At 31.4% G+C, this 13,468-nt stretch overlaps 1 protein-coding gene across 13 annotated transcripts; it reads right to left on the bottom strand.

Moving 5' to 3' along the window:
* Nucleotides 1–3,610: 3,610 nt before the first annotated feature.
* LOC115721729 (enoyl-[acyl-carrier-protein] reductase, mitochondrial-like) lies at nucleotides 3,611–12,609 on the bottom strand. 13 transcript variants are annotated; one of them, XR_009684504.1, is made up of 14 exons: nucleotides 12,250–12,590; nucleotides 12,050–12,147; nucleotides 11,791–11,945; nucleotides 11,385–11,492; nucleotides 11,178–11,274; nucleotides 10,795–10,896; nucleotides 9,921–9,989; nucleotides 9,721–9,818; nucleotides 9,458–9,612; nucleotides 9,052–9,159; nucleotides 8,845–8,941; nucleotides 8,462–8,563; nucleotides 7,585–7,645; nucleotides 6,672–7,184 (listed from the first exon to the last, which is right to left on the bottom strand). XR_009684504.1 is itself a non-coding variant. In XM_061104082.1 (3 exons), exons 1-3 carry the CDS (start codon nucleotides 12,260–12,262, stop codon nucleotides 11,791–11,793), a joined length of 258 nt encoding a protein of 85 aa, XP_060960065.1. In that variant the 5' UTR covers nucleotides 12,263–12,609; the 3' UTR covers nucleotides 11,306–11,790. The 13 variants fall into 13 exon arrangements, 1 of the variants encoding a protein (XP_060960065.1); XR_009684508.1 differs by having other exon boundaries at nucleotides 6,669–7,184; nucleotides 9,052–9,164; nucleotides 11,385–11,945; nucleotides 12,250–12,603; XR_009684513.1 differs by having other exon boundaries at nucleotides 6,669–7,376; nucleotides 11,385–11,945; nucleotides 12,250–12,602.
* Between the last annotated feature and the right edge of the window lie 859 nt (nucleotides 12,610–13,468).

The following is a 13,468-nucleotide window of genomic DNA, read 5'->3' as shown; positions in this document are numbered from 1 at the left end:
TCAGTGCTGGTATTTGGAGAAAAAAACATGGTCGACTTGGCAAAATTTACCAATTGACGGGATGCCAGACTATAGTCTTGTAGGATTTGCTTGTTGACAGCCGCAGCATTAGGAGAAGCAGAACTAAAAAGAAGACTATCATCAACGAAGAAAAGATGAGAGATAGTCGGAGCACGCCTGGCAATTTTTATTCCAAGTGAATGTTTGCGGGGTTGGGCCTGTTGAGCTTTGAGACAAATTAGAGAGGACAGACTTTCAGAGCATAAAAGAAATAAGTATGGGGATAGCGGATCCCCTTGGCGAATTCCTTTAGAAGGCTTAACATGCCCAAGAACCTGCTGGTTAATGGAGAAAGAGAAAGTTGCAGTAGAGACACAAGCCATGACAAGGTGAATGAATCGGTGAGGAAAAGAAAATTTCTCCATTACTCGACGGACAAAACCCATTCAACACGATCAAAAGCCTTGGCCATATCAAGCTTTAGTGCCATCCATCCAAGGCGGCCCATTTTGCGGTGAGAAAAGGAATGCATAACCTCTTCGCCAATGATAATGTTATCTGAGATTAATCGGTTTGGAAGGAAAGTACTTTGAGAGGGGGAGATTATGCGACTTAGAATGGGTTTGAGACGGCTGACCAGGACCCGAGATATGATTTTGTAAATCGTGGAGCAAAGGCTAATAGGACGGTAGTCCGTAATCTGCTCAGGATTTGGCTTTTTATAGGGATAAGAACAATGAGCGTATTGTTGATCGCGGCAATGTCCGCATCTTCATTCAAGAAGTTTTGCGTAGCATTAATGACATTCACCCCCAACAAATGCAATTCTTTTGAAAAAAAACAACCATTGAATCCATCTAACCCTGGTGCTTTATCATTTGCAAGTTGGAATGCAACTTTCTTAATTTCATGGACAGAAAAAGTGGCCTGAAGGAGTCCAACTTCATCCTCAGTTAGGCGCTCATTGATGCCAGATAAAACAGAGTCAATGATATCATCCTCAGGTAATTGGCTTTGGGCAAAATAATATATACGATGTCAATTCTTTTAAAAAAAAACTGTATTGTATTTAGACATTTTATTATTATTATTAAACATCTAATTTATTTTTTTCGGAACTATGATATGTAATTAAGCTATTTTATCTATTAAATATTACAATTGGCACAATTATTTAATATCGGTAATAGTTCATAAACATGATTTTATTGGACAATGGTCCAAGAAAAAAAAATAACAATATATAGATTAATATTATAATAATTTAAGTTGTTCCATAAACATGAAGTTAAATAGTAGTAAAATCACTTTAAATAATAATAATAGAAATTGTAAATAATAGTAATAGAAATTGTAACCTTAAGTATAAAATATATATTTATTTTAAAAAAAAATAGAAAAATCTTAAAAAATATATAAAATAATTTTAAATATATATAATAATCAATTGTTATAAAAATCGCACAAAGCCAGATATTATGTCCTAGTTAATATTTATAAAGCTAATAAAAAATTTAAAAAATATGAGAGAATTAAGGAGAGAACAATTAATGCTAATTAAAGAGATTTTAGAGTGACACGTCACCGTCTCATATCTCTCATTTATATAGATATACACTTTAAATAATAATAATAGAAATTGTAACCTTAAGTATAAAATATATATTTATTTTTAAAAAATAGAAAAATCTTAAAAAATATATAAAATAATTTTAAGTATATATAATTATCAATTGTTATAAAAATCGCGCAAAGCCCGATATTATGTCCTAGTTAATATTTATAAAGCTAATAAAAAATTAAAAAAAATGAGAGAATTAAGGAGAGAACAATTAATGCTAATTAAAGAGATTTTAAAGTGACACGTCATCGTCTCATATCTCTCCTTTATATAGATATATAAATTTTATCCACCTATGCATTCTCAATTCTTAAATGATCAAAAGTTTATGTTTTCTGAATATAGACAAATCTTGATGTGTCCATGATGAAAAACAATAGAAACTTCTCAACCCTTGCTAAATTTGTAATGTTGACTGTGAGATATGTAGTTTGCAGTATACACATTTTAATGAAACGGGCATTGTGATTGTGATTTGATCTTTCAAATTTATCTTATGTATGTTTGTTTTTAAGAGTTGTTTGATTTGGAGTACTAAAATAAGAAAAATGTGAAGAGGATGAAAAGAATAAAATAAAATTTAATAATAATTTTTACTTATTTTAATAAAAAATGTCACTCTTCGAAGTAAGTTAAAGAATAACCTATTAAAAGGAGATTATTTAAACATCTTAAATAATAACCATTTAATGAAAATTGATTTTTCTATTAATTTCATAAATGTTCGTCCAATTGGGATTAAACATAAAACAATTTTCCAAATGCATAGTTTGACTCGAGAGCTTCAGTTTTGATATCAGTTTAGCTTTTGCTTAGCTTTTCAAGAAGAGAACGTGTAAAATGTAGGTTATTGTTCGGTTATATTATTGGTGGATGTTATGTGGAATACATGCCTTGAATTGTCCCATAAGCTTTTGTGAATTGTGAGCTGTATTATTTGTCGTTGAAATTCCACCACTATACCACCACTTGTTAAATATAATGTTCTTGGGGGTCACTATGTTGGTGGCAGGCATAGGACACCTGGCATGCACCGAGGGAATACCAAGTATAATTATGTTTAGCTAAAAAGTTACAATGAAAAGTTGGAAACAAAATTTGTTTGGAGATCCACAATTTCTTTTATTTTTTCTCTAAACAATAAGGATATTCTTAGCTTAATTGGAGAGAGAAAATAAAAAGGAAAAAGAGGACAAGAAAAAGGTAACTCTTCTTGTATAATTCCATTAAGGCTAATAAGATATGAGACTGTGCCTACAGTTGACAAGAATGGTGCTCTTGCTTGTTTTTCTCTTAATATTCACTTTAGTTCATGTCTTTTCCAACTTATTTGGTTGGACGGGAAAGCAACCAAGATTCATGAAACTCTCAATATTCAGTGCCACAAAGCTTTGGTGGGAGAAGCAACTGTGTGAAGTTTTCAAAGTCAACACGAGGGATATTTTGTATTACAAGCATTATTACTATTATGTACTAATAGTGCCTAACATTTGATAATAGACTCCTAAATTTTACTTCATAAAATGTTGCAAAGGATATTTATAGCCACTTTAAAGTAAACTCATCATAATTACTCTAATTAAATTTATTTAATTTGTCGAGACTTTTATATTATTTTTCAGTAAAATAGTCTTCTAGGTAAGTCAATTATTGTCAACACTCTAACACTACTATGAGTTAGACATTATACTAGTGATTATCAACTTTTTAAAGTAATTATAAAATTAAAAGATGTGAAATTTGATATTAAATTATATAGTACGACACCATTAAGTAGTTTTGGACACACCACTTACATCGTTAAACAATTCTTTAAAGTCGCATGTTAGATTATTTGGGAATAAAAGTTATTTATCATTGACTTGACACCAAATGTTTTTACTCAAATTTCTTATCTTTTTCTTTTTATGTATATATATATATATACTAGTTAGAAGTTACGTGCCGAGACACGTAAATATCCATTTTAGTTAAGTTTAGTTCTTTATTTTTATTTAAATTTTTGTAGCTAAAGGTATGATTATGTGAATGATTTGTCTTATTAAAGTAATATTTGTGCTATTATATTTAGTTTGTAAAATATAATTGGGTATATATAAGTTATAACAAAATAATATTTATTATTTACTTATAGAAAATTTAGAGGAACAAGATATAAATTTTACAAAATTTAAACCAAACATTATGTAACAAAAATTAAAGAAAATGTGCAATCTTAAAATAGAAAAAAAAAAATTATTAAAACAAGTCTTAATATATGGAATATTATTAGAAAAACTAAAAAGAGTATAGTGAAACTTCTTCCTAATCTTCCATTAGTTCAGCTGCTTGAATGGTGAATTGATTGTACTTTGAACTCATCATTCGTTTTGGATCTACATACAACTGATTAGGGATAAGAATTGGAAAAGTCTCTAATTAGTATTCAAATTTTGCATTAGACTACACATTCTCTTGAAAATTCTAGGTAGTGTCACCTAACAACAAATGCAGCAATCCAAAACGGAAGAAACTAAGGCAGGGGCGGAAAAGAACGTATAAATGTGTGCATAAGTTTACAACTCAATCTTATTGTCTATTGTGAACTTAAAAATATAAAATCATCAGTCAAAAAAAGGAGATATATGAGCAACAAGACTGCACAAACTATGGTCAAAAAGAGAATGACATTAAAGTTTCTAGAATATAATGCCAAGTTGATAGAGAACGCTTTAAATTTAAACTACAATTAGAAGATCAAGGAAATTACTAAATTGCAACACATCTGTGTTCTGGCTAGCAGGCTTCACTAAACACCATAGATGACAAAAAGTACACATCAATTAGAAGCATCTCAAAATCCAAAACCGCTAACAAACAAATACAAAAGGAGATAAAAGAATCACTATTTTAGACACAAAAGATGAAGAAGAGAGAAGAGATCTTCTTGTTGTAGTCTTACCTGCTACGATGAGACTGGAATTTTATATTTAGATCAGTGTGGGCAGATTATGAAATGCGTAAGTGGCATGAACCAACATGATCTGAAAGGAGATACCTAAAATAAAATACCAACATGATGCGTAAGTTAATGGATACGTAGTAATGTCAAATTCAAACAGCTCCTTAATATCAATAAATTCCATAATAAGAAAGGTATGTTACAGAGCATACCTCTGCTCCTTCCATCCAAGGCATTCCTTGCGGAAGATGCAATCTCCGCATCACTGAACTGAATCAATGCCTGCAAATCCAACCAAAATGAGGATGCCATATTGAAAATGCACTGCAAGAGAACACCAACATAACTAATAACAAACCTGAAAACATGCAGCATTTTCAAAAGTGGCAATCTTGTGCGTAAACATATGGAACTCAGAGTCGACTTTAAGAATATATACCCCAAAAAAAAACAAAAAAAAAACAATTAAAAATAATACAAAATTTGGTAATAAAAATAGAAGAAAAAAAAAACATTTAAGAAATTAATTAATATTAATAAATAATAAAGATGATGTGACTGGATATAGTTTTCATCATGATAATGCTAATATTAGAAGATTTGAATAGAGATATTAATCTTTTTCTCTCACCCAATTTTGGCACAGTGTAAATATTATTTCAAAAATGAACCAATAATAAATAAATGAAGCCAAGTTTATATATGCAAAGATGGGAAAGGTCATACGATCTAATTTTAAGCTTTGTAGAAGCACTTTAATGGAAAGTACATTTATATAATAGGTATATCCAGTCTATATATAGATATATGTATCATATAGCTCTCTAGGTCTTTATAAAAAAATTATAATAATTAAATATTTTTAGGAAAATTAAAAAAAGAAATGAATGAACCTGGAGATGGCTTTTGACATGTGAAATGGTGAGTTCTTTAACATCCAAGAACAAGCTTAGGTGTAGCCTCTACACAAATTAAAATTAATTAGAATATAATCAAACAATAATTAAATGATAAATATCTTGTATATTATAGTATATATATATATATATGAACTAACTTTTATGGCCACCAAGTCTTTCAATTGCATGAACAAAACAGTAATGAAGCTCAGGAGTCCATCTCAAACAAGGCACCTTCGATCTTATATACTGTCTTATAGCACCACTTCTTCCACAACTACTCATATTTTTTTTCCTTCTCTCCCCAAACAGAAAATGAAAAAAGAAAATACTCTTGCCAAGAAACAATACCACAAGCTATAATCATCACTGGTCATTGAACTAAGTAAAGGAACTAACATATAAAACTGTACATGGCCATTTGTTATAATCTGTAAAATCAAAGATTACATTACATAAATACAGAATACTTTTCTCAACACAATTTCGAAAAAAAAAACAATGCATAAAAGGTTTAAACTTTGAACTATAAACAAGGAAAATAAAAATGTACCGAAGGAAGGGGGAGATGGAATGACCAAAACGCCAGGTGAGAGACCCTTCACTGCAGAACCAACCGAGTACACCTCTCCAACACCTTCATATCCTCCGATAGCTGGAACTTGCGGCCTCACAGGATATACCCCTATAATGGTTAAGTATCAAAAAAAACTCATCAGTTCAGCCCCCATAGAGATGAGTATCTATAAGGTTTTACAAAAGCTTTAAAGGTTCCATAGCCAAACTTAAAACCTTCAATTCGATTAATATCAAATGGGTTTTACGACGGCATTGGAGATTTTTTTTTTAAATAAACTGAGAGAGAATTAATCTAAGGAGAAGATATCGATTGTACTTAACTACTTTCCATAATTTTAGGTTGTAGCTAAATTATACATTGATTGAAAAGAATATTTATATTTTTTAATTTTTTTAATAAAATAATATAAAATTAATTATGGATATTCTGTTAAAAAATGGTATATTCTGTTAAATTAAATAGATAACCCAAAAAGAATCGTTAAACCAAGAATCGTTAAACCAAGAATTGCCGTTAGATAGGCACTTTTAATATATACTAGTTAGAAGTTACGTGCCGAGGCACGTAAATATTAGTTTTATTTAAAATTTAGTTCTTTAATTTTATTTAGATTTTTTTAACTAAAGGTATAATTATGCGAATGATTTCCTTGAGTTTATACTAAAAGAGTTCATAAATACTTATACTAACAAAAGTAATAAACTAAACATCTAAGACGTGGACTCATTATCATCACCACCATTCTCATTTCCTCGAGTCTGTTGCGAAGGTGTAGGTTGTACTCCTGGGATTTGTGATGTTTGTTGCATTTGTGGCATCGGCATCATCTGTGGCATCTGTGACGTCTGAAGTACCTGCGACATCTTCTACATCATAGGCAATGACTGTGATATCATCTGCATGAACATCTGGAAAATATGTCCTCGTTGGGTGGCAAACGATCCTCAAGTAGAAGTTTTTGACTCATGTGTTCAACCTGCCTTTGTAATCTAGCTATCTGTCGCGCTAAGTCCATAGGCACTTGTTGAGTAGGTGCAGATTGTGTGTGTTGTCTTGACAATTGACCTTTCAATTTGCGACCTGTTCCGCGATCATAAGCACGCCTCTCACCAAGCACCTCATGAAGTATTGAGATCTCATCAACTGGTCCAAAATCAAGATTATTAGCTCGAGTATCATAATTTTGCTTCATTCCTAGTTTCACAAAAAACTAAAAAGTAAATTCTTTTTATATAAATTGAACATTCCTGGTTTCCACAAGTTTCTATGGTAGTACACACATGTCTCCAAGACTTCCATTTATAATGTATTAAGACAAGATACCACCCTTGTTATCTGCCGCATTGTTGTCAAATTAATGCAGACTCACACGCATACCCAAACACGCACAAAACAAAAAAGCAAAATGCAAAATGTAATATTTCATTACTGGTACTAAAAAGTAACCATCTCTTTAAGTTTATAGTGAGTAACAAAATACACAAATTTTAACTCTTCTTTTTTACTATCAAAGTACACAAATAAATCAAAAAGAATTTATTACCTGGTATGAGTAATAAGTGTGCAGATCAACAGATGACATGAAACATGTTTGTGTTGGATGTCTGAAAAATGAAAATCAAGAGACAAAGAGTTAATAGGCAAAGACACAAAGCTGTGTAAATAAATAATTATACACAGAATAATGATGGAAGATGACCATGCAAATTCTGTAGTATTTTTCTCAGAAAAAGGAGACACTCTAATAGGTGAAAACTAATGAGAGGACCATACTCCATATACATAGAGAAATGCACGAATTTTTATAAAAACTTGTAAACAGAGCTTTTTGCATACCACTGTAGACAAAATAATTTAGTCAACACTTTTTATCTATATTATTGGAATTATTGTAATTTTTAAATATTAATTATTCAATACAGAGAAAAATGATAAGAAAGATTGCTACCATAATTTCTCACACAGAACAACAAACAGAGCAGCCAATACAAGAGCCATCACAACTCATTTCTTCTGTAATAACTGTTGACACTACCAGCCATGCAGAAAATATAAAAATCACTGTAGGTTTGATATCTTTTCTCATGCTAGAATCACTCAATAACAATACCTTTACTAATAATCCAAGTCTCTATCACATCCACTATACATGTACACAATTTTTTTTAAAATTTTTGTGTACAAGATTTCAACTTTAAGCGTTAACAATGGCAACAAAAACTACACATAAAAGGAAAGAGTTATAGCACATGTTACCAACAAAAGGACTTAAAAAAGAATTCTATATGAAAATGAATAGAGACAATCAGAAAGCAATCGATCAATTGTGCCTAGAAATAATATCAATTCATAAGCCCGCTATTCATAGAGATATACATCCATATACCATAAGAAATTAAAGAAACAAACTGAGATCTGACCTTTCCAGAAATTATAATCCAACAATCTTTCTTATAGTTATGCTGGGCCACTCCTCAAAGGTAAGCTTCTTAGAATCTGATGAAGTCATCTTGGACCAAATTCTATCACGAGAAACTCAAAGTCACATAACAACGAAATTAATGCAAGAAAGCAGGTTCTTTGTGCAGAACATAGTAATACAGTAAAAGATAGCCAGGTTAGTGTAGATATATCCAATCAAAAACATCTCAATGAATGTGTTGACATACTGCAGATATTCAAGGTTATCCAAATTTCAAAATCAATGCAAAGAAGGCACTGGAAGGACATTGTAATCCGTTAAACAAAGGAGCTAAGCAAAAATAGATAAATATGGCAAATAATGAAGAACATAAAAAATTACCTGCATTCTCAAGGAAACCCTCTCATTTTTCTGCGTCCTGAACACTGATCCCGAGACCACTGCATCTCATCTTCCTCTATCTCTTTTTGATTCGAAGCTGAATAGATTCATTAACAAAAAAAACTAAATAAATAAAAAATATTTAACAAATATAAAACTATACACATTTTGTTTTGGATGTGAGAAAGTATAATGATTTCAACTCACATATGTATTGAATTAGAGATTTTTCCCTTCTATTCCATTAGAATATTCATTTCCTGATTGACTTCCTCACCATTTTCCAACTTATGCAAGGACTTTGTGCTCTGTTTTCTGGTCTTAGAAAAATAAGATGAGTAAACTATAGTATATAAATTCCTGAAGCCTTTTACCATAGCATAAAACAATAACATCTCATACCCCAAATTCTCAAAATAATAAACAAGCAATCAATTATTAAAAAACCTACACATACCGTAAATAGAATGTGAAAGAGATACAAAAGACCAAACTTGAAAATGTTGGGAAAGTGAATAATAACAAAAAAGTGTAAAGAGAAACAGAAATTAAGAGAAAGAGAATAATAACAAAAAAGTGTAAAGAGAAACAGAAATTAAGAGAAGGAGAATACCTAGGTGAGATCTCTCTGCGACAACGGTGATTTGAGTAATCTCCTATCCATCTCCCAACGATTTAAGTAAAGGTACCGAAGCTGTTTGATGTACACCTCTCCAACACCTTCATATCCTTCGATAGCTGGAACTTGCGGCCTCACAGGATATACCCCTATAATGGTTAAGTATCAAAAAAAACTCATCAGTTCAGCCTTCATAGAGATGAGTATCTATAAGGTTTTACAAAAGCTTAAAAGGTTCCATAGCCAAAGCTCAAAACCTTCAGTTCGATTAATATCAAATGGGTTGATAGGCCCAGCTATCATCCTAACACAGACATCGTTCTCTTTCACTTCTACAGGCGGCAATTCTACAATTCTTCCAACAAGAAGAACCATTATTAAGCCCTTAATTTTCTTCCAAATTCAAAGATTAGAAGTTCCTGAACCCTAATTAAGTAACTGAGACTGAGGATCGTACCTTGTAACGACATCGGGAGGACCTTGTTGATCGTAGACGACGGCCTTAGAGATTTTTTTTTTAAATAAACTGAGAGAGAATTAATCTCAAGGAGAAGTTAATGTATGATCATCGATATCGATAATACTTAACTACTTTCCAAAATTTTAGGTTGTAGCTAAATTATATATTATTTTTTATCTTTTCAGTTAACGATTGAAAAGAATATTTATAATTTTTTATTTTTTTAATAAAATAATTTATAAAATAATATAAAATTAATTATGGATATTCTGTTAAAGAATAGTATATTCTGTTAAAATAAACAGATAACCCAAAAAGAATCGTTAAACCAATACAAGAGCCATAATTTTTAAATATTAATTATTCAATACAGAGAAAAATGATAAGAAAGATTGCTACCATAATTTCTCACACAGAACAACAAACAGAGCAGCCAATACAAGAGCCATCACAACTCATTTCTTCTGTAATAACTGTTGACACTACCAGCCATGCAGAAAATATTAAAATCACTGTAGGTTTGATATCTTTTCTCATGCTAGAATCACTCAATAACAATACCTTTACTAATAATCCAAGTCTCTATCACATCCACTATACATGTACACAATTTTTTTTAAAATTTTTGTGTACAAGATTTCAACTTTAAGCGTTAACAATGGCAACAAAAACTACACATAAAAGGAAAGAGTTATAGCACATGTTACCAACAAAAGGACTTAAAAAAGAATTCTATATGAAAATGAATAGAGACAATCAGAAAGCAATCGATCAATTGTGCTTAGAAATAATATCAATTCATAAGCCCGCTATTCATAGAGATATACATCCATATACCATAAGAAATTAAAGAAACAAACTGAGATCTGACCTTTCCAGAAATTATAATCCAACAATCTTTCTTATAGTTATGCTGGGCCACTCCTCAAAGGTAAGCTTCTTAGAATCTGATGAAGTCATCTTGGACCAAATTCTATCACGAGAAACTCAAAGTCACATAACAACGAAATTAATGCAAGAAAGCAGGTTCTTTGTGCAGAACATAGTAATACAGTAAAAGATAGCCAGGTTAGTGTAGATATATCCAATCAAAAACATCTCAATGAATGTGTTGACATACTGCAGATATTCAAGGTTATCCAAATTTCAAAATCAATGCAAAGAAGGCACTGGAAGGACATTGTAATCCGTTAAACAAAGGAGCTAAGCAAAAATAGATAAATATGGCAAATAATGAAGAACATAAAAAATTACCTGCATTCTCAAGGAAACCCTCTCATTTTTCTGCGTCCTGAACACTGATCCCGAGACCACTGCATCTCATCTTCCTCTATCTCTTTTTGATTCGAAGCTGAATAGATTCATTAACAAAAAAAACTAAATAAATAAAAAATATTCAACAAATATAAAACTATACACATTTTGTTTTGGATGTGAGAAAGTATAATGATTTCAACTCACATATGTATTGAATTAGAGATTTTTCCCTTCTATTCCATTAGAATATTCATTTCCTGATTGACTTCCTCACCATTTTCCAACTTATGCAAGGACTTTGTGCTCTGTTTTCTGGTCTTAGAAAAATAAGATGAGTAAACTATAGTATATAAATCCCTGAAGCCTTTTACCATAGCATAAAACAATAACATCTCATACCCCAAATTCTCAAAATAATAAACAAGCAATCAATTATTAAAAAACCTACACATACCGTAAATAGAATGTGAAAGAGATACAAAAGACCAAACTTGAAAATGTTGGGAAAGTGAATAATAACAAAAAAGTGTAAAGAGAAACAGAAATTAAGAGAAAGAGAATAATAACAAAAAAGTGTAAAGAGAAACAGAAATTAAGAGAAGGAGAATACCTAGGTGAGATCTCTCTGCGACAACGGTGATTTGAGTAATCTCCTATCCATCTCCCAACGATTTAAGTAAAGGTACCGAAGCTGTTTGATGTACACCTCTCCAACACCTTCATATCCTTCGATAGCTGGAACTTGCGGCCTCACAGGATATACCCCTATAATGGTTAAGTATCAAAAACTCATCGATTCGGCCTTCATAGAGATGAGTATCTATAAGGTTTTACAAAGCTTAAAAGGTTCCATAGCCAAAGCTCAAAACCTTCAATTCGATTAATATCAAATGGGTTGATAGGCCCAGCTATCATCCTAACACAGACATCGTTCTCTTTCACTTCTACAGGCGGCAATTCTACAATTCTTCCAACAAGAAGAACCATTATTAAGCCCTTAATTTTCTTCCAAATTCAAAGATTAGAAGTTCCTGAACCCTAATTAAGTAACTGAGACTGAGGATCGTACCTTGTAACGACATCGGGAGGACCTTGTTGATCGTAGACGACGGCCTTAGAGATTTTTTTTTTAAATAAACTGAGAGAGAATTAATCTCAAGGAGAAGTTAATGTATGATCATCGATATCGATAATACTTAACTACTTTCCAAAATTTTAGGTTGTAGCTAAATTATATATTATTTTTTATCTTTTCAGTTAACGATTGAAAAGAATATTTATAATTTTTTATTTTTTTAATAAAATAATTTATAAAATAATATAAAATTAATTATGGATATTCTGTTAAAGAATAGTATATTCTGTTAAAATAAACAGATAACCCAAAAAGAATCGTTAAACCAAGAATCGTTAAACCAAGAATTGCCGTTAGATAGGCACTTTTAATATATAAATATAAAGATATATATATATATATATATTTATCATCATATTGACTTTGTACAGTAGTTATTTTAACGCACTTGGTTCCCACTTTTTAAGTATGATGATAAAGTGAAAATATAGCATGCAGCTGTATACCTTCGTTTTTTTTGGCTAGAAAGAACCGTTCATCTCAATGACTAGCCAAGCGCAATAACTATCACACACTAGAAGGAGATGTAAAGAATAATACGTACATATACTGAGGAGTAACTCAGGGCACTCCGTGATAAAGATGAGCTAAAGTAGCTAAAGACCATCTCTTTTTAATGTGTGATGATAAAGTGAAAATATAGCATAATCCGTTTACATGCCCTATAAAGGGTTGTATTGTATTCCATAAAAATAATACTATGCTTGGAATAGACTTCTGTATTTCATTATTTATTTAATACAATATAAATTATTTTATTTACAATACATAAAAAATAGAACATTAGCTTATATTGTAATATTTATAAACTTAGGTTGTACTGTGATAAAGTTAAGACAAGGTGTCAAGTTCGAGGCCGAAGCCAAGATTGGGGGTCTAGGGTTCAGGATTCAAATTGGCTTTCGGGTCCAGAGTTGGGGTCCGAGGCAAGAGGCAAGGGTCGGGGTTGAGGTCCCAAGCACGGTTCGAGTACGGGTCAAGGTTGGGGTCCATGTCCAAGTTGAGGTCGAGGTCTAGGCCTGGGTCCCAAGTTTGGGCAGGGCCCCAGATCTGGGTTGGGGTTCGGGGCCAATCCAGCTCTGGGTTTTGATGCAACTAAGAGCCCTCTTAAACCTTAATAACTGGTTTTTTTGAGTTAATTTGCCTATTGTTT

Source organism: Cannabis sativa, chromosome 9, assembly GCF_029168945.1.
Source record: "Cannabis sativa cultivar Pink pepper isolate KNU-18-1 chromosome 9, ASM2916894v1, whole genome shotgun sequence".
Taxonomy (NCBI): Eukaryota; Viridiplantae; Streptophyta; class Magnoliopsida; order Rosales; family Cannabaceae; genus Cannabis; species Cannabis sativa.
Note: the sequence above shows the minus strand (reverse complement) of the source record. Positions and strands in the feature narration are given on the sequence as shown.